At 40.7% G+C, this 20,140-nt stretch overlaps 1 protein-coding gene and 1 long non-coding RNA gene across 2 annotated transcripts in view; one reads left to right on the top strand and one right to left on the bottom strand.

Annotated features, from left to right (window-relative positions):
• LOC311435637 overlaps positions 1-16,686 on the top strand; it is a 41,621-nt gene extending 24,935 nt beyond the window's left edge. Inside the window, exons 6-7 of the long non-coding RNA XR_014692288.1 lie at positions 936-1,867; positions 14,970-16,686. This is a non-coding gene — a long non-coding RNA (uncharacterized lncRNA). The remainder of the gene's footprint in view (positions 1-935; positions 1,868-14,969) is intronic.
• Positions 7,868-19,748, bottom strand: ZNF330 (zinc finger protein 330). The gene is made up of 10 exons (XM_084516865.1): positions 19,459-19,748; positions 16,998-17,127; positions 16,717-16,736; positions 16,541-16,611; positions 14,333-14,412; positions 13,441-13,567; positions 12,616-12,720; positions 10,439-10,485; positions 9,242-9,359; positions 7,868-8,596 (listed from the first exon to the last, which is right to left on the bottom strand). Exons 2-10 carry the CDS (start codon positions 17,115-17,117, stop codon positions 8,319-8,321), a joined length of 966 nt encoding a protein of 321 aa, XP_084372991.1. The 5' UTR covers positions 17,118-17,127; positions 19,459-19,748; the 3' UTR covers positions 7,868-8,318.
• Positions 19,749-20,140: the final 392 nt, after the last annotated feature.

The raw sequence follows: 20,140 nt of genomic DNA, 5'->3' as shown, positions 1-20,140 counted from the left end.
TGATTTTGAATCTCAGGATGTGACAAGTTCTGTTTTTTGTTAAAAGAAACCCAGAGCATGCAAATGGCTTTCTGTGCTGGTCTTTCTGTTCAGCTTCAGAGAGAAACGCGGTGTGCCATTCGCTTTGGTGTGTGAGGCTCTGTGCAGAGGTGCTGCTTGAGGGAGTGCAAGCTCTGTGAGCAGCAGGAGCGTGTGCTCTCTGCCTCGGTCCCTGATTAGACCCCATCCTTCAGGCAGAAATTGCTCCTGGAAACCAGCCACTGGTGCTAGGCTGAGACTGCCGAGATAGGAATCGCCTTCTGCCGTTCCCAGCTGCCAGCAATGTGTAAATAAAAGTAAGCTCTACTTGGACTCTGCGTCACTTAACCACAGCACAAAATCAGCTTACGGGGCTTCACATATTGGATCTCACGTGCTAAGAGATTGCTGTTGGTGCCAGAAGGAACACTGACGTGCCAGAAAGGGCAACCCAACAGTGCGACCCCTGCTGAAGCTGAGAGGTGTCCGAGCCCCAGCTGGGAGGCAGCAGACACCCCAGCAGGTCCTGATGGCCCAGCCAAAGAGGAGGTTGCCCAAAGACCATGTTCACCCAGTCCACAAGCTGCATTTCAGTGACACCCAGCTCATCTGAACACAGCCAAGATTTACTGGGAAGCAGGTAGCTGTCCAACTGAACCTAATGGGGAGTAGGCAGCAGTGGGGTCTTTGGCAGCAGGTGAAGGTGCAGGGATGGGATGAGGACTGAAATCTACGGAGTGCCACAGGGCAGGGAGCTGGTGGGCTGCAACGGACAGGTTCATGAAAACCTACACAATACCCATCCTGCAAATTTATTAAATGTGGTTTTACAATATTTCTTGTAACTCAAAATGCAGATGCTACAATTAGTCCAGTAAAGAACACGACAGATTATCTGGCTTTTGTTTTCTCTTTAGGATATTTCACCAAAGGACCTGAGCCTGGATGGAAAAAGAATACCATGCCCTGTGGCTTCGCGGGTCAGATCCCTGACTGGTGCGAATGGCACTTCTGTGTCAGCTCCTGCAGCGCCTGTCGCCCCAGGATGTGCTCTCCTACTGGGCTGCAGCTTACAAGACCAGCAACAGAGCAAGTGGGAAGACCTCTTAACTTTCTGTATGAAGCTGGAAGCAAGCTGATTATGTGAGAACCAAAAATCTCCAACAGGGCAAAGATTTTCAGATATGTTTAAATGGCACTATAGGGGCTGTGGCTCGTTTTTTGCTGTTAATAATTTGATACAGCTGTAACGTTTATTTTAATAATACCCAAAGACAAATTGCAGTATCTAAAAAGACCAGGGTTACATTTTAGTTTTCTAAAAACCGAGATAGTCTTATTAGTATATTATAAAAGTATTGTATCAAGAGTGCTAGTATTTTAATGATAAAACACCTAGGGTCAGTAGAAAATATAGGTAATCTGTAAATTCATTTTAGATACAATGAAATAGCATAGTGTAAGGGGTCTGTCACATTTTAAATAGGACAAACATTATTTATACTTCATGCTGCAACACTTTTTCTTCTGAGGTAAGAAGCAGCAGGAAGGTGCAGCAGGACTCTTATTTGATCACACAGCATCTGCAAATGCACAGGGGGGCCACAGCAGCTCATCTGACAGCAACAGGCAAAGGCTGTGGTAATTACGGTGCTTGCTGATGCTGAAGGCAAGCTGCAGAGCAGCCATGCTCACCTGGCCCATCAGGGTGGGGCTGGTGGGGACCTGCTAAAGGGCCACAGCTGGAGGGGGAGGTTATAAACAGGGGAGTGGGCAGTAGGGGAGCTACCAGCCCTCTGATGCAGAGGGGCATTGGCTGGGATACTGCTCCAGAGCTGTTTTCCCCATGGTGAGTGCTGTTTTAGCTCCATCTATAGGGGGAATATGATGGCCGGGTGCAGCTGGTGGCAATGAGCAGAGATGCTTCATGGGCATGGAGAGCAGGGGGAAAGCCAGCAGTGGAGAGTGCTCTCCCCTGGCAGTGAGCTCTGCGCTTCGAGGACAGCTGTGTGGGACTGTGTGAGGTTATTGTTTCTGTGTCTGGCATCCCAGAGATGAGCTTGGGGTGAGGTTTGAGCATCCTGTGGTGCAGCAGCCCCAGATGAGCCCAGGAATAGCAGGCATACATTTGCACTCTAGTATCAGCACTGCTTTGGACATGGGACCGCCCTCAGTTGCTTAAACCATGGTCAGAAATGCTGCTTGCTGGAAAGGTTTCTTCAACTGTTAATTTGCTGATGGCTTTGTGAATTCTTTGATAAAACAGGAGCTGTGTCCCTCTGAAGATGTGATAAGCCTAGATAGTACCTGCTCTGATTTATGTTGGCACTATCTGGTTAGAAACCAGTTCTGATGGCAGATCAGAGGAGTGTTTTTGTGCAGCATTAGCGGTAAATGTCATGATGGGATCTTACTTTGAAATATTTGTAATGTCAAGCAAGTGGGGAAAATATGCAAGGAATGTAATTTATCATCTAGCTTCAAAATAATTATTTATGTTCCAAATCCAGTTGCAGTGCTTGTCTGCAATAAGTGTCTCATAAGAAACTGGATAATGCTCCTTGTGAATTTCTCATGGAACTGTTAGTGCTTTGGCAAACAAAAGCCCTGAGGTTAAGCTCTGTGTAATGCTCCCTTGGCCTCTGTTTCCAGACTTAAGAGGATGGTGCAGGAGAAGCCAATTGCAAGCATATGGTATTGTCTCTGCATCCCTCTGTTCCCAAGCGCTCAGCAGCACGGCTTTGGTTTTCAGCTGTTGATATTGTAACATCTTTATTTACCTTCTTGTTGCTGTTTCTTTTTCTCACATAAATCCACACTCAACAGATTTATTTTTTTTTTTCAATAAGAAAAAGCATTGATAATGACTTCTTTATAAACCTGCAGATGCGATCTGTTGTCCCTAAGGCAGAAGTAGAGTGAAAAATACCATTTTTGTAGGATTCAGCTCTGTAGGAACTGTTTTTCCAGCCAAGACACATTAAAAGGCAGGTAGAGGCTGCAGCACTTGGGTTTCTGCTGGCTTCCAGAGCAGTCTAGTGAAAGGTCACATTCCAGTTGTTACTGCCACAAACCAGCAGGAGAGCACAGTGTTTTGAATTGATGCTGCCATCAAGGGTGAGGTCCTTTGCGCATCTCTCCTGCTGGTGGGAAAATCTCAAAGGGGATCATCTTGTCTCTGCTGTCAGAATAAGGTGCTGAATTTAAATCGGGTTGGAGGTAGTCCAAGGGTTATGTGCCTGGCTAACAGTGATTCGCTTTCAAAAGAATTAACCTCTTTATGCCAAAAATAAAACAGCAGGAAGAGCATTGGGCAACTATAGCAGGAAAATATTTGTAGTATCTGCTGAAGAAATTTTGTGGGTCTGACATTCTAACCCTGCAATAAAAAATTAAAATAAAATTTACTCAGTGGCTTTGTAAGGTGAAAATCAATCTGAAAACTTATGGTAGATGTCATGTAACATCATGATGAAGCTGAGATTACTTAGGCCCTGTAGGTATTCAGTACTTCTTATTTCAGAAAGAAACAGAAGTGAATTTCCAATTCCTGTTAAGTTTGTGAATAGTGTGGAGGAATCGCTCTGGCTTCAAAACAGGAGTTAAGAAGAATGCAGCAAACATTTTAGTGTGCGTTTTTATTGAAGAAGGATGGGTGTACATAGATACAAAAGGCTTTCTCTTGCTTCATAGTTGTTTCTCTTCAGAAAACATTCAGTGTGGTACTCAAAAATTAGATGATTGTAAACTAACAGCAAAACTGTGTGCTTATTGGTAGCTTCATTTGTTGAGAGGCTGAAATGTGATTTTATTTTTTCCCTCCATATTGCATCAGTATCTAATCAAGTAAATCGCTGCAGAAGATAAAGTACAGGCTTGTGAGCCTATCATTTGTTCAACAAAGGGAAACTAATGGCTTTTTCATGAAATGATTCTCATGTCTATGACATTATCTTGATGATTCTTTTTTGTCTATTCTGGCTATGAAAGCTAAAAGAAAACCAGGCCCTGCTTCAAAATTCAGATGCATGGTAGCTAATTGCAGTACACACAAACTTAATAAAGAGGTGTCATTAGTCGTAAAATATCTTTACTCTAGTGTTTTCTGGGTAGGAGATAGAGAGGCCAAGCTGCAGAGGACTATTGCCAACTGGATTGCTCGGGCTGATTTTGTTAATTACTGTAGTGTGTTTTTTCTTTGCATACCTACAAAGCAGAGATGATAAAATTTGTCCCGTAATTGCCTTGAGCTTTTAGCAAATATTTATGGAATACATGTAGACTTCCAGATGAATAATTAAATTTCTACATCTTGTTAAATGCTTTGCAGAATTGTATCTCTTCCTGCTTCAGACAGCTTTCTCTTTCAATCTTGAAAAGACCTTACATAAGAATTGCTGAAGTTTAGGGCTAACGTTTTTATGCTAACGATACCACATTATCCTCCTGTTAAGCATTGTTCCATCTTCCTCATTTAAGCTTATCCTTGTGTTTTGTTCCATACCACCTCTTGACAATTTAAGATGAACTGCAGATATTAAAGTGTACTAAATTGCTCCCACTTGGATAAATGAGAGCTTTGCTATTGGTTCCTCTGGAGATAGGATCAGGACCTTGATAGATGCATGTAATGTCTTGTAAGACATGCTAATATGCTTTCTGCCTCAACAAATAAGACTCTAAGCACTTCTGAAGCTTGTCATCTGGTTCTCTGCAGCATGCATGCTACTACCCTATCAGCTGGCAATTGAAATTGTTCAGCACATAAAATGATCTTCACATTAATTTGCTGGAAACAAAGACAGCATCCCTGCAACAGGATGGACCAAATGACTCCCAGTCACAGGTACTAAATCACACCTGAGTACAGATGGAAATGCATTAAATCCACATAAATACCCAATGAATTCATAATGAGCTGGTGCTGTCACCATTACAGCAGACTGTAACACTGTAACACCAGGAAACAGCTTACAGATGTGGCCAGAGCCCTTGTTTTTTAGGTCCACAGGCACAGTAAATACTAATATGTCTTTGGCTGAAAATCTAGTTATGCTTTATTTAAATGGTCATTGAGGATGTGGAGAAAACTGAAGTGTAAGACTTTATGAAGCTCTTGATTCTCTGGAGTAGCATATGTAACTCTCAAGTATTCCTGATTACGTATTTAAATACTACCCTCCTCTCAGCTCAGGATTTCCCTTGACCAGTGACATTGTTTTCAAAGGAAAAAGTCTCGTACAATCTCAGGACTGTATTTACCTGCGTCTTGCCCCACCAGGAAGCGCACTTGGCATTAGCGCAGCCCTAAATACGTGCAGCCACGCGTGGTTGGTTGTGTGTGCCCAGGCACTAAGTTCTGGGCTGAAGTCACTTGAAGAAATCATCTCTTTGACAAAAGCAGCTAAGCAGTAGCCTGAAAACACTTGGTGGATTGTGGCAGTGCCTGAACTAGCTTGAGATCGTGTGAGATGTAAAATGTATGCCACCAGTACCACAGCATCCTCACCTTCAGGTTCAGCAACAGCTAACTTGGCTACTGACTTTGAAAGAACAAATAAATGGAGCATTAATTTATCTGTTAGGTGTGGAGATGGCTTACAGCCCCATCAGTAGTGCCCTACTAGCATTTCTCCAAGATACTTGAAAGTAATTGCAATGAAGAAAAGCATGTTTGTTCTTTGTCTCACCCTTTCCCTACATTTTACCATAAGACAACTAAAATGATGCAGTTCCTGTGAGTGCAAGCTCTGAGTTACTCTTTTAGCTTCACTGAGTAAGCGAAGGAGGATGAGAAAGTGCAACCTGTAGCAGCATATCCTGCCTGTCATAAATTTACCAACCCCATCAGCAGAAAGCATGGTCATGTTTGTCTTTTCCGGCTTGAGTCCACCAAATCACTTCAAAGCAGCTTAGACTTGATTGTTCTAACCTTTCAAAGGCCAGCCATCATGAGTCAAATACCTTGGCCCTGTTTCCAGCCAGGTTCCAAGTTCAGTGGTATGAAGACCAGAACGAAGAGAAAAAGCAAATAAATGCCTCTGTCCACTGAGCAGTGACCCTCTAAATTACAGCAGATATCCTGAGCATCTGTGTAGGCAGTGCTGTGGCCTTCTACTACAGTGTGCTAGGAACATGCATTAGCTCTGGAGGATTGATCTTGCAACCAAACCATCAGTGCAAGGACATTTCAATGAGAAAATGAATAATTCTTTACTCTGATTATGATGATTAATTCTGTTACGTCAGCAGCCTTTGGCACAAACAGTGACAGCAGCAGATTTCACATGGGGGGAAAAACCTAATTCAAGAGCCAAGAACCTTAAAGGGGAATTTTGTGTAGTTAAGTAATAATATTAACAAATGACACACAAGCAGCTGTAATTTAAGTAGGTCCAGAATAGCACATTCTTTCCTCAATCCTATATAAGACTTTATAATGACATATAATTGTTTTGTGTTCGATATATTAACCAAGATAAAAACTGATTGTTTCTGGAATTGACCACTGACAGATGGACTCAACTGTAGAAGTTTTTGGACCACGTGAAGCTCAGCACAAATTCTATCACAGGTGCCAATTTCACATATCAGTAATCACTGCTGGACTGGCAGGCATCCTACTTCCCTCACTTCAAGTTTGGTTATGCAAAAGACTAATCAAGACATCTGTCAGGTACAGAACTTAAGATGGATAGGTCTTCACTAGCATTTAAAGCTAGTTGTCCTTAGAGTTTTGTTTTTTGAAAAGGATTTGACTTTCAGATATTTTTAACTGAGTTCTTTTCTGATTTGAAAGGCAAGCACTTAAAATGCACTCATAAGGTCATCTTACTCTCCAGTGCAGTTTGTTTCCTGCAGTTGTCATAACCAAGTTGCCCAGTTTGTCAATTTGTTTTTGTCTTGAATACATTCCAGCTCATGTCTTTTATGCATTTGGTATGAGAGGCATTTAGGAGACAACTATCAAGGCCAGATTCCTTGCTCCTGTTTTGTTAGTGAATACTTGTTTGGCAGTCCTAGCATCATTAAAAATTATCCTCAAATGGGATATGCTCTGCCAACATATGACCCTAATCAGCTTGAGCAACAACACAAAAAGCACTACAAAAGTACATAATTCTACAATCATTTCAGGTATTGGATGGATTACAAGATATAGCTCTCTTGTAATTAAATGTGGCATTTAGAAAACTGGAGTAATACTTTAGGTGACTGTCCTTACATCTTGGGCTGTCTGCTGTTAGTCACTATCTTTCCAATGTTCCCCTACAGAAGGAAACTGAATGCTATTACCTATATTTGTAGATTGGTAATGAGTATGTTGTTTCAAATCAAGAATCACTTCCTACACTTCTGCAAGCATCACCACCTCCACTCAGGTGTGCTGATGACTTGCCTTTTACCAGTGCATTTGCGCAGAACAGTGTCTGAACCCAGCATACCTGTATTTTCCTTACCTTATCAATTCATACACAGGGTTTTTTTCCTAACATTTTTTAATATTTTTATATTATATGCAAAGAGAAGAGTTGTATGCTTGGCATGGAATAAACCTGCCTTCTTTTGATCTAATGAGAAATCGATAGATTTTAGTGGGAGAGAATATACACCAACATTTGTGTTGAAATAATAATTCTGGCTATCTGGGGGTGCATTTTTAATAATTACATATAGCCCCAATTATTAATATCTTGTACTAAAAATTGCCAGAAGGATAACGTTCAAGTACAGAGGGAACTACATTGATCTGCCTTACCTACGTAGAATAGGAAGTTATTTTAATGCCAATTTACACTGTGTGCATGCTGCTTTCCAACAATTCAGAAGTCATCAATAGTTATCTCAATTCATTTGAGAATGCAGTTGACTTTTATTGTGCAGAAAAAATAGTCTACAACCCACCAATACATTAATCTTATGAAATCAGTTAACCATTATTGTAAAAATAACTTAATTTCTGATGAGCAAATGGAAACAAGTTGTACAGCCCTCCCACATTCCTATGTTGATAGAGGTAAACAGCATTAAAGTGTTCCACTCAGTAGCTGAAGGACAATACCACTTCAGCTGGTTAGGGGAATAAAAATATTCCCATTTTCTCTCCCAAGTCACAAACCCAAGAATGGTTTATACCAACAAATGTCACTTGGAGTTACTACAGATGTCCCACACTCTTCATTCTCAAACTGTGATATGTAAGTACCTGATAAAACTATCCTACTGGCATATATACAACTCATAAGTGAAACACCTGCTTGGCTCCTTCCCTATCTTTTTAGCCCACTAGCATGCTGAGATTAATCTTCAGGTTCCTCATAATGTGCATACCCACTAGCATAAGTCCTTCCTAAACTCAAGTTGCTGAATACATCCACGGTCTCTGTATCAGAATCCTTCCCTCCCTCATCATTGTCATCTTCATCATCCTCTTCTGCTTCGTATTCATCATATTCATCCTCACGATCGCCTGCATCTCCAGGCTTGCTGGAGGAGAGGTTCTTCCAGTAGGCATCATAACCAGAAGCTCCATCTGCATCTTCACCTCCAGTCTGGCGGCCGAACTTCAAAGAGCGTGCTGCAGGCAAAGAAAAACCATCATGCTCTCACTCCTCAATACCAATTTGAGCAAAGTGTCTTGACACTTCTTTTCCGTCCTGGTTTACTATTCAGCTAAGAGCGCACAATGCCTGTCAACCTTTGTCTAAATCTGACATTTTCAGATTAAATCCATCCTCCAACAGAACCTTTCCACTACATGCAGTCTCTCTCCATGCAGCCATGTTTGTATAATCAATAACTGCTTCAAGAGTACAATTTAGATTTTAGGACATACCTCCAGTACTCCAGCCAAGAAAACCTGTAATTGGATGTGCTCCATGAACACAGTACTTATTCTGATTTATTAAAGAGTAGTTAAGAAATAGATTCTACACGTGTCATCAAATGACACTTCTAAATTCATTAGCCTGTTGTTTATAAATGAAATAAAGGCTTAACTGGGGATCTAAAATCTCAAGCTAAACAGAAACTTTTACTATGTTAGAATCAACTAACAATTAAGAATGACTGCTCAATTCTAGAGACAATTTTTTTCTCATAACAAACACAACAAAACTTTGTAAAACAGCTGAAAGTAACCAGAATTTTCTCAGTATTTCCATGCAGAAAAGTAGTCACCAGTGATACCTATACAGCTTGTTAGCTAGAGAAGCAGGCTTACTTGACATGCTCAGGTCCTTTGTCTGCTGAGTTTCGTGGCCGCATTTAGGGCAAGGAGGCTCTTTTCCCTTTTCCTGCTTAAAAACCTTACTTCGCACATGATCGTCACAAAAACAAGCCTGTGGGGTGAAAAGAGAATGAAAAGGCTAAATGTTCTAATCATAAAATCTTCAGCAAGAAGCAGGCAAAAATGTGTCTAACAGCAACAAAATTTTCTGGTTGAGATTAAACTTTAATGAGCTCTTATCTGCAGTGGAACTGGAATCTGCACACTACTTAGGAGCTGAACTGCCGTGTTAAATGTTGTTTCATGGTTACCTGGGGTAGAGACTGCAAAAAGGTGCTGATAAACAGGTAGAAATAGTAACATATTCAAGGACTGGATTACACTGCTGCCCACAAGGAGCCTGGCACTTCCTGGTTTACCTTGGCAAGCTTAAATAAAATACAATCAGATACGCACACCAGAACATAAATATGCAGCGACCCGAAGGCAAGAATTAAATTGAAACTTCATGTGTTGAGCACCAGGGTGCCAGTGAAGACGTATGGAGAAAGAAATAATTTGAATACAAAATTGATGCCATGGCGACTCTGGAGGAAAAAGAAAAAAATGGAGGGCAAGAAAAATAAGAGCAGGCAATGAACCAGTACCTGGAGAAATCTGGGCAATGCTGATGGTGAAGCAGGTGGTACTTTTTATACAACATTACTCCTGACTGTGTAAAAACAAAAACCTGTTTTTAACAAATTAGCCTGTGCATGTGTAAAACTGGAGATAATTCTTTTTGGATTCATGCTGCAGTGTTTTCTGGTCAGATCATCACTTAACTGTTTGCAAAAACTTTTAAAATTCTCTTAGCTTTATGATAGACCAAAACATATTCCAAGCCTTGGATTCTGTTTAAGACCATAGATTTGTCTTCTTGAAAAGGTCCAAAAATGGTACAGCCCCAGTTTAAACACAGAGCCAAAGTCAAGATCACCTTACCTGGTATGAGGATGCACAACAACGGTTTGTGGCAACAAGCAAACAAAAGACTTGCATAAGTCTATGCCCAAGCTTCAGAAACTAATACAAAAACTGAGTGTTTTTGAATAATCCAGAGGAAATCATGACAAGATTTGGTACTGGCCTTGGAAGTTAAGGAGAACAAGTCTACAATCATAGCTACTTGCAACTGTCTTTACTCTTTACCTTACAACGCAGGCATGAATGCTGCCCAAGCCTGTTACAGGAAACACCTGCAGAAGAAAATCAACATGTAAAACTCATTACTTGGAAACTGCAGATCTGTAATTTTTGTTAACATTCTGTAGAAAAAATATGTAACAATGCAACAATTTGGGGCATTTGTTTTTAACTCCCTGAAAAAGTACACTTTGGAAACATGAATCATTTATTTTACCATCCAATACCTCCTTGACTTTATTTTACTAGATCTTTCAAATCTAAGCCTCCGTGCAATAAAGCAATTTGATACAGAGTACAAGTTGAAGAAGGAGAAAGTGTAATCGCTCTTGAGTTTTCACATTTTTAAAAACAGAAGTTCCAGATTGTTTGATGTTAAGAGATTTTCTTGCTTTTTCTTGTACCACAGTGTCACAAGGAGGAGCACTAGCATGTTACAGTCATCTAAAAAAAAATGCTCCAGCATCCTTTATCTCATTTAAATGAAACTTGAGGGCACTTAAAGCTTGCAAATTTCAAACCTAGTAATGTTATTTTGTTCTGTATTTTCAGTCACATCCTCAGGAAATGTACTTCATTGCATACAACTTTATATAAAAAAAAATATGCATCTGTGTTAACAAATGACAGCTGGTACATGAATTGTAAAGAGTGGAATCAGCATTTGCAAAATCTAACTTGTCTTGAAGCTTCAAACTGGTTTCTTCATTCCACTAGAGGGAGTATAGTAAAGGCAACTACACAGGAATTGCTAGCAGCATGAGGCTGGGGAAGAGTTCTTCCTTAACAAGCACCAATACATATATTGTTGTGAGTCTCTGCGCACATACTCAATCTCTCCACCTCACCTTACACCTATGATCACAAAATTTTTGAATCTGAAGTAAAAGAACTGAGTTTTCCACATGAGCAGGATAGCTGTGGGAATCAGGACTCTGTCATGCATTGAAAGATAGAATTGCAAATGCTAATGCATATATATTTAAAAATTTCTAGAGCATCTCTGCATTAAAAAAAATGTGTTGTAAAGTAACAGATTTTTTTCATAGCCAGAATGGGTTTTAGACTACAATTGTATGACCACATTTAAAGTTCACATGATTTATGAAAGGTCATGTCTTATATTTCTGCCTCTATCAAGACTGCACGGTGCCACAAGATGCAGAACACAGTGAAAACCCTCAAAAAGGACTTTCTCCATTCAGGGTGTGACATCACCTCTGTGAATTAAAAGCTTCTAACAATCAGTGAAAAAATATTCTTGTGGAACAGCTGTTGTTGCTTCAATATTGCTATGCAGGAAGACATTCTAGCAGAATATATCAAGGAAGTCAGTCATGAAAATAGTTGGCAGACAAAAAAGGATGAGAGAGAAAAAGGAGATAAGAAATTTCTAAAGACAGACTGTAAAACTGAAATTCCCAAATATTCTGAGTTGGGAGAATCAATTAGGCCAAGAGACAAGAAGTCTTAAACTGCCTGTTTTTTACTCTGTAGAAGTGTTCATGTGTCAACATTTGATGAATCTGCTGACATACATGTCCACAGTCCACTGGTCAGAGAAGAAACTAGCAATGAGTTCAGGCTTTGGATAAACATGATTTTGTCCCTTCTATGCTCACTCTGTCCCAGTAAACCTGGTGATCACCGCCTCCTGAGTCATGGCCTTCCTTGGGACTTGCTGCTTTTGCAAAATCTACAGGTGCCAACTTTTCACCAATATACAGACCATCCTTTGTACATCCAGAGCAATCTGGGATGTTTTAGCCAGCCTAGATACAGATGGCAGGACATTAGGACAGCTGCTTTTTTTTTTTTGTGAAACAGGTATCTAGAAAGTAGCTCATCATACAGTGAGAATTGTGGAAAAGAGCTCCTTCTTGCCTGCAGAGCTTTCAGGACTAAAAAATCAGCATTAGCTGGTCCAGGTGCTCAGACGTAGTCCTGGCCACTGTTAAGAGGGTAACTTTAGACTGCCACCTATGATCTAATAGTGAGAAAGGTCACAGAACAATAGCCTAGTGTAGATATCATGAGCAAGCACTTAAGAAATGAAAGCTGTTTCCTCCAGAGCAAAAAGCAGGCTATTTAGAAAAGGCTCTGGAGAGTATTCTGGAACACAGAGGAAGTGATTTGAGAGTCTGTTTAGCTTGGGAGAAAGGGACTGCAAACTACTAACTTACATTTAAATGTCTCTGCTTCCAAAACTTGGCAGCTGGCTTGATGTTCAAACTGATCATCTTCACAGAGGAAATTGTGGCAAAAAGAACAGGCAAACATTCTGCCTCCTAAAAGATTTATCAAGGCAAATTAATCAGCAACAGGCATAGGCTCCAAGTTCTGCTCCACAAACAATTTAGGCAATTCTATGTAGTTTTGACTGAAGCCTAGTTCTCCCCTCCATCACGGGCTTCAACAAAAACTTCTAAATTAGACACTAGCATCCATTATTACACTGAAAAATACTATGTTTCCTACAAGACAAGATAACATAAATATAAAACAAGTATTACTCCTAGACTTTTTTATTCAACTATGACATTTGAGTATTCTTAAATGGTATCAGACATTCTCTCATCCACAGTCTCCTTCCCTCCCATTCCCTCACCTCCGATGCCCGCTAAAATACACATTTTAAAGGATTCCACAAATGGAGGTTAGTATGGTTTGCCAAGCAACTGGGAATCCAAATACCTGAACTAGTGCAGATGAAAGGATTGAGAATGGCAGCAAATTGCATGTTGACAACCAGATGCAGTGCTTAATTACGTGAAGCATTCAGCTGATAGGACAGTTAATTACATAAGTGTCCCTGATTTAAGCACTGTGTGTTCTCAGACACATTATTTATATTCCCCACTGCATGAGGTCTGTTTTTCTACTGGGGAGAATGCTTTGCTTTGATCAAATGTACTCAGCAGTGAAGATTAAAAATGCTATGTTAGGGGTACAGTAACTTAAGCAATGTGAGGGAAAAGTATAGGTTAGTTTAAGTGTAAGCTACCTACCATGATCCCAGACAGTTCTTTCACACTCAATACATTCTGCATCTGCAAGAGGGCAGATGCACGCATGTGTGCTGAGACACTTCCTCCCGTGACACACCCAAGCCTCACAGAAATCACAGATTGCGCCCTGCAATTACAGAAAGATAATTGGGGCTTTTACGATATCTAGAGAAACTCTTATTCTATAGCACTGAATGCATTCAAGTATCTGTTCTCTCAGTGGGTTCATTTCAGGTGAGCAAGAGAGTATGAAACAATCAGTATTCCAATCAAGCCACTCCAGGGTTCATCTTCTTTTGTTTGATGCTCATTTGTGCACAACTAAATATAACAAGAAAAAAACGCTTTTCCCCCTTTTGTTTTTGCTTCTTAAATTTCCTAACTTAAATCTTACACGTGAAGATTGTCTTCTAGCTGAACCCTGAGATTCATAAATTATAGCAATATTCTGGCAAAAATACAATTTCAAAAATAAAGCCCTATATTCTGATAGCTGAAATCACTTGTTCAGATTTTAAACCATGCTATATTAGAACACAAACTCCACAAAGTTCAAATTACTCATCAGAAATAAAATCATATTTTTTCACTTTAATTAAAGTGAGATCTACAGCTAAATACTAGTTTTGTATAGTTGAAGAAACCTCATGTAATGAACTACCATGTACATGCACACACACAAAACTAACAAAACTAATTCAAACTAATTGATGAGGTTGAGTTTCCAGCATAATTGAAAAATCAGCTTGTAATGGTAAGATAAGAGAAAAATCTTCACTTGGTACATGTTATCATTGCATAAATTTGTTATATCTTATTTTAGAAAGATTTGAATAAAGAACCCCATACTGCAAAAAAAAAAAAAAAAAAGGCTGTCATTTTGTATACGTACCACCATTGCTAGTCCAGTACTGTACACACCAGCATGTTTTATGACACAGTCTGAAGACTTCATCATGCATTTGGTTTTTCCTGTTTAAAAAAAGTGGTAAACAACCAGGAGAAGAGTACATAAAAAAAAATCAAGAAATTAGAAAGAATATTCACATAAGAGCAGCAATTAAATCAAACACCAGTACTTAATTCTATATCTTGGTAGAAATAACACAAACATTTGCGAACTGTAACCTAACCTTGTATCACCTTTAGATCAAATTAGTTATGTTTTGTTTTCAGCCAAAATCTCTTGCCCCAGTGCCGAGATGAAGCAATCAGTTGTCTTGCTGTATATTTTGAGCTATGCTGAATATATTGGCAAGAATTTTAAATGTCAAAACAAAAAAAAAAATAAAGGTGCAAGTCAAGCAACAATATCTCAGAAAGTTGCATTTAAAATTGCTGCCAGCTTTATCCCTCCATAAAAGTGATGTGGCCATAGCTGATGCCCTCTGGAAAGAAAAAAGAAAAAAAAAAGTAAATGCTTTAATTACGTGAGTATTTAGATACATTTTTTTTTGCGTGTGTGTGTATGATTTTTTTTGAAGCATATGAGATGAATTCCTAGGCAAAATAATTCTCTTTACATGCAGGGATTGGATGGGACTAAAAGCCACAGTCTGCACTTCAGAATCATTCTGATACACACAACCAACTAGGGTGACAACTTTTCCTTAATCCTTGCTTCTGATATAAGTAGCTCTACCACAAAGATCCATACTCTGTATGTAGTTATGCAAGCAAAAAAAAAAAAAAAATGTAATTAGCTCAGGTTATTGCACTGGGATTTTTATCACAGGTTTAAGCTGAGCTGCTGCAGACCCCTTTGGTGTCTCTGTTATTTCCTCCTTAGAGGAATCAACAAAAGGATGTTCCCTGCAAACCTACTGAAGAGCTAACAAAACCAAATTCTACTCTGCAAATGCAATTAAATCCCAGTATGCAGCATCAGCAGCAGAGTTTTGATTTAATCGTGTCTCAGATGCCAAATGGCACTGAGGAATGTCCAGATCAGATCACCAGTGGTCAACATGAGGTGGTGGGGATGTTGCTGGGACTGGGCCAGTGCAATATAGCTACCATGCTCCCATCCCTCAGGGACTTCTCTAGGAAAGATAATGTTTGTTTATGGGGCCTGTCAACACCACTTGATTAAGCACCAAACAGTTCTAATGGTCTTTGTCCTGGCAAACCCTAGAGGACTCAGCATTGTTTTGTGGTTATTAAAAATGCTTTTGTTTCAGAAACATCCTGCAGATTAAGATAAATTCAACATATGGGAGTCAACTTCAGATGTATAATAGACTGTAAAATACACAATGTGTTTTTAGTACTTCACTACGTGATGACAGAAAGAAGACTTATGAAGGGTGGTGCGCTGCCATTGCACACAGTCAGCCTGGCTTCCAGACACGCTCAGTATCTGCAGGTTCCAACAAAGGCACTGGAAGCTGCAAATGTCAGCAGCTCTGAGCTGAGCATCAGACTACAAAACAGCCAAATTGCTTAATGACAAATTGAAAATCTCTGAGGATGTGTTGAAACGGTAAAACAACAAAAATCACTTCAAAGTCTAAAATGATTATTAACCTCCCCTGCAAGCAAACAGTTGTTTACGTAAATGGGCAGTTTAGCATGATTCAGAACCCAGTTTTATCACAAGGAGACTTTCTCTTTCTTCTAACACATAGAGTTAACACAAACAGCTTATGTTACAAAACCACGTAAGGAGAATAATGCACTGTTGCTTTAATTGATATCAATGATATCCCCAAAATGCCGTATGTATTAGTGCCTTTTTGGCAGTCAGCTCTTTTTAATCTTTGTTGTCACTAGGAAACAATACTGTATATAGTAGATCTAGGGAAAAAAAGTCAGATGTTCTCAGTCCCAAAAGGCAGTGAGACAAGTTCTACTAAATATCAAATACTGAAGACAAGCCCATGGCCCAGACTTGCAAACCCTGGAGGGTCAGAGGTATATGCATTAGTTTGCATGATGAAGCAAGAACCTCTTCTCAAGGAGGATATTCACAACAGGTTTAAAAGAACCTGCTCCAAAAATTGCAAACGTGTTTTAAGAGAAAGGTACTATAACTGCTAAGAGTTTAAAAACACAAAAGGGACTGTGAAATAGTATGTTTACCTTCATTATTTCCACTTACCACACTGTGCACAAATGGGTAATTTTTGAACAGAGTTACAGAAGTAGCAAAAAGCTCTATTCTTCTGTCGTCTAGGCACATGGAAAAAAAAAAAAAAGGAGCATTAAACAAGACTTGCAAAATGTTTGAAACCAGTTAATGCTAAACTGATGGTTTTAGAAGGGGAAAATATTTACCTTTGGCACTTATCACATTCCTAAAAAAAAAAAAAAAAAAAAAATTATTAGTATTTTTATTCTGTATGAGCATAAAATGTACAGACCCCTCAGGAACTCTGAATTAAATTCTGATTAGAAACCAAACTTTTTATTCAAGTACTATACCTCTGATGCAAATGTAATTTTAAATGTAGAGGAAGAATGGTATTCCAGAGGTATTAAATACAGTTAATGTACTATCACTGGTTTTATGTAATATAAAATCCAGTATTGTAATATAAAATTTTAAGTTATTTTACCATTGAAGCATTACAAGGATGTTTGGCTAAATCTATGTTGGCTTTTGAAGCCCTTATCTGCTTTTCACGTTCACGACGGTTCTCAGCTTTCTTACGCGCTCCAGTCTTCTTTTTAGGCATTTTTCACCGTCTGTGGGATAGAAAAAGGTATGTAGTGAACACACGCAACATGTACAATATACAATACATGTTAATGCACGGATACGGATGACACATCCAGCACAAAATCTGAATCTTGGAGTTACCATCTGTTAACTATGTTTCATCTCCATTCACTTCCATTTCAGAGTTTCTTTTCAAATGTAGAATAAGGGTCCAGTCCCTTGGAAGAGTCATGTGTTGAACCATGAAGAACCTTGTGATCTGAAAAGAACTTTTGCTGTCCTACCCTTTGTGCTTAACTGTCTTTGAAGTGCTTTGCCTTTGAAATAACGTTATGCTTTGTATAACTGTTTGCAATGGGCCTCTGTTTTAAGATCACCTTGTTGCCTGTTTAATAAGGACAATATTCAGCTCATTCTTGCTTCTCTCTTCTCATACTCACTAACTACTAAAATCAGTTAAAAAGCATTCTTCAGGTGAGTGAGTCACAGTGTACTGCAAACATGCAAATTTCAAGCTTTGTGAAAGCTTAGGAAGCAAAATGTCACTATTCTAGACTTAAGAGCTATGACAAAGGGATGTTTGAACTGCAAATTTATCATTCTAGCACATTAGTAATAATGAGATGAGCATGCACTGCTCTAAAGATGCCACTGATTCCCAAGAAGGGTTTATGCTAATTTAATTGCATCTGGTCGGATGTGTCTGTTTTAACTTTCCAGGAGGGAGCCAAGGCAATGCAGTGGTGAGACTGTTGGTAAGTCGATCAGACCGCGGTGCTCGTCATCTCCACAGTGAACTCTGTGGACTCGCAGTGATAGAAAGAGAGGCAACTCCAACTTGTCATCTCAAAACCTTCATTTCCACTTATGGAATTTTAAGAAAATCGCTATAGATTTTGGGCTTGGCAGCAATCGGCCCACATGATGGGACAGCTCTGCCAAAGCAAAGTTCTGCTGATTCCAGTAGGTTTCCAGGTGGCTACAGGGGCCACTGGTGTGAGAGGGAACCGGAGGTACCTGCTCTCCCCAGCCTCATCCCTACCTCCCAGCTGACATGTAGGAATGTGTGCTGGCATCTGCAAGGACAGCTGCAGCATCAACAGGCAGTGAACTGTAGCAGCTTAAACTTAGAAGAAAAATTGGTATCTTTTCAAAAGGTCTTATGAAATAAACCCAACAATCCTAACTTTCTGGAACAAAGAAATATATAGTCCTGACCAAATATTAAGATTTGTTTTTGATAGCACACATAAATCAGTTTGCTCAGCTGTAGCATTCCGCACCCCGTTTATGTTCTATTAGTGTCATATTATGTAGTCAAAATGGTATTGCTAAGCTGCCTGCTGGCAACTGTCATTATTCTGGAGCATGACATTTCTGACACTGGGAGTCCAATATGAGGTTGCACGCTAATTTTCAAGCTGCTTGAATGCTGATTTAACAATAGAATCGAATTGTTAGTATTTATACCTTGACTTCTTCACATTACCTCATAATCGAAAGCACTGAGAAGACAAACCACCTTCATAAGAAACAGTCTCTCAATGACTACTGAGGACACAGATTATGAGAAATGTCAAAGACAGGAGTTCTTTAGAAAGCTGTGCTATCAACAACAAAAATGCAATGTCAGGTTCTTTTAACAAAGCTATTAAATTAATCCAGGCTCTCGAACACCAAACAATAAACACCACCACCCCACAGATCAATATTCTATCACTCTTTCCCTCTGAGCTTCCATGTAAGATGTTTGTCTTTGCCCTAAATTATGGATTTTTAGGGAACTGGCCATCTTTTAATTTTCTGACTACAGCACAATAGTGTTATGATGTCAAAAATTACGAAAGTAAAAAATGTTGTTTACCTGCAATTCCTTTCCAATCAGGGTACTGTACCTATCAAAAGTGTTGATTAGTATTTAAAGTTCCTACGCAGGATGTTGTGCCTATGGTTTTGACAATCCTGTAATCTGAGGCTGGTGGATGACCCTGGCGGATTCAGGCACCACAGCACTGTTACCTGATGTTTGGACTGGAAATGCGAAATGCACAGCACTATCTGCCACGCTGCGTGTGCGAGTACCCTGCTTCTTTCCATCTAGAGATGCCAGAGAAACCACCCGGGACACAGCAGGTCCACGCCTGGATGCCTCCTCAGCCCAAGGAGGCACGAACCTGCCGACCTACAGAGCTCCTGACCCACAACCAGGTCCTGAACCACCGCTCCGTCTCTCAGGGCCCCGCCCGCAGGCCCCGGCCGGGCAGGGCGCCCCAGCAGCACGCCTCAGCCCGGGGCGAGCCGCCCGGAGCCGCCACGCACACCCCGCACCCGGCCCCCGCCCGCCGCCCGCTGCCCACCTGCGCCTGGGCGCCGCCCGGCAGCCGCTGCCCGCCGCTCCCCCGGCTCCCGGCGGCGGCCCCCGGCAGCGGGAGGAAGCCGGCAGCGCTCCTCGGCCCGGCCCGGCCCCGCGCCGAGGCACGAAGGTTCCGCTCCAGCCGCCGTTAGGGCCGTTACGGCCGTTAGGGCGGTTGGTGGGGGCCGTTGGGGCCCAGCCCGCCTCAGGGCCGCGTAACGCCGCTTCTCCGGGCTTGCGCCTCCTCGGACACACGCACATGCACGCAAAGAGCTGCTGCCTCCACATGGGTGTCCGTGTCCTGAAGAGAAATGAGGAAAAAAAAAAAAAAAAACGTCTTAAAAGAGGGTTGCTTTTTTTGCCGGCCCTATGTAACGTAACGTTTCTCCTCCCTGGGAACGTTCCCTCGGCATTCCGGCGGCTTTCTCCTCGCTGGGGATGTGCCCGGGGTGTGCCTGCGGCTCTGTCCTCGCTGAAAGGTCCTCACAAAGTGTTTGTGCGGGTGGCATTGCTCGGTGTCACCCCATCACTAATGCCTGTGCGCTTCATGGCAATTGTCCTTACACTTTCACTGAAGAAAAACCAACTGTTAGGACACGCTAATTGCAACCATTACTTGTGACTGTAGCCCCTTAAGGTTGGCACCTGAAGAGTTCTCTCTGAAAACCTTCATTAGTAGCTCCATA

The sequence above is a fragment of the Aythya ferina genome (genome assembly GCF_964211825.1).
Source record: "Aythya ferina genome assembly, chromosome: 4".
Lineage (NCBI taxonomy): Eukaryota > Metazoa > Chordata > Aves > Anseriformes > Anatidae > Aythya > Aythya ferina.
Note: the sequence above shows the minus strand (reverse complement) of the source record. Positions and strands in the feature narration are given on the sequence as shown.

Excerpts from the sequence above, each read along its gene's own strand:
- ZNF330 (XM_084516865.1), bottom strand. The coding sequence starts at position 17,117 with ATGCCTAAAAAGAAGACTGGAGCGCGTAAGAAAGCTGAGAACCGTCGT. Across the intron at positions 10,486-12,615 it reads GGAAGCAGAGACATTTAAAT|GTGTTTCCTGTAACAGGCTT; the intron begins GTAAGTTAGTAG and ends TTTCTTCTGCAG. Across the intron at positions 8,597-9,241 it reads AAAGGACCTGAGCATGTCAA|CACGCTCTTTGAAGTTCGGC; the intron begins GTAAGCCTGCTT and ends CTTTGCCTGCAG.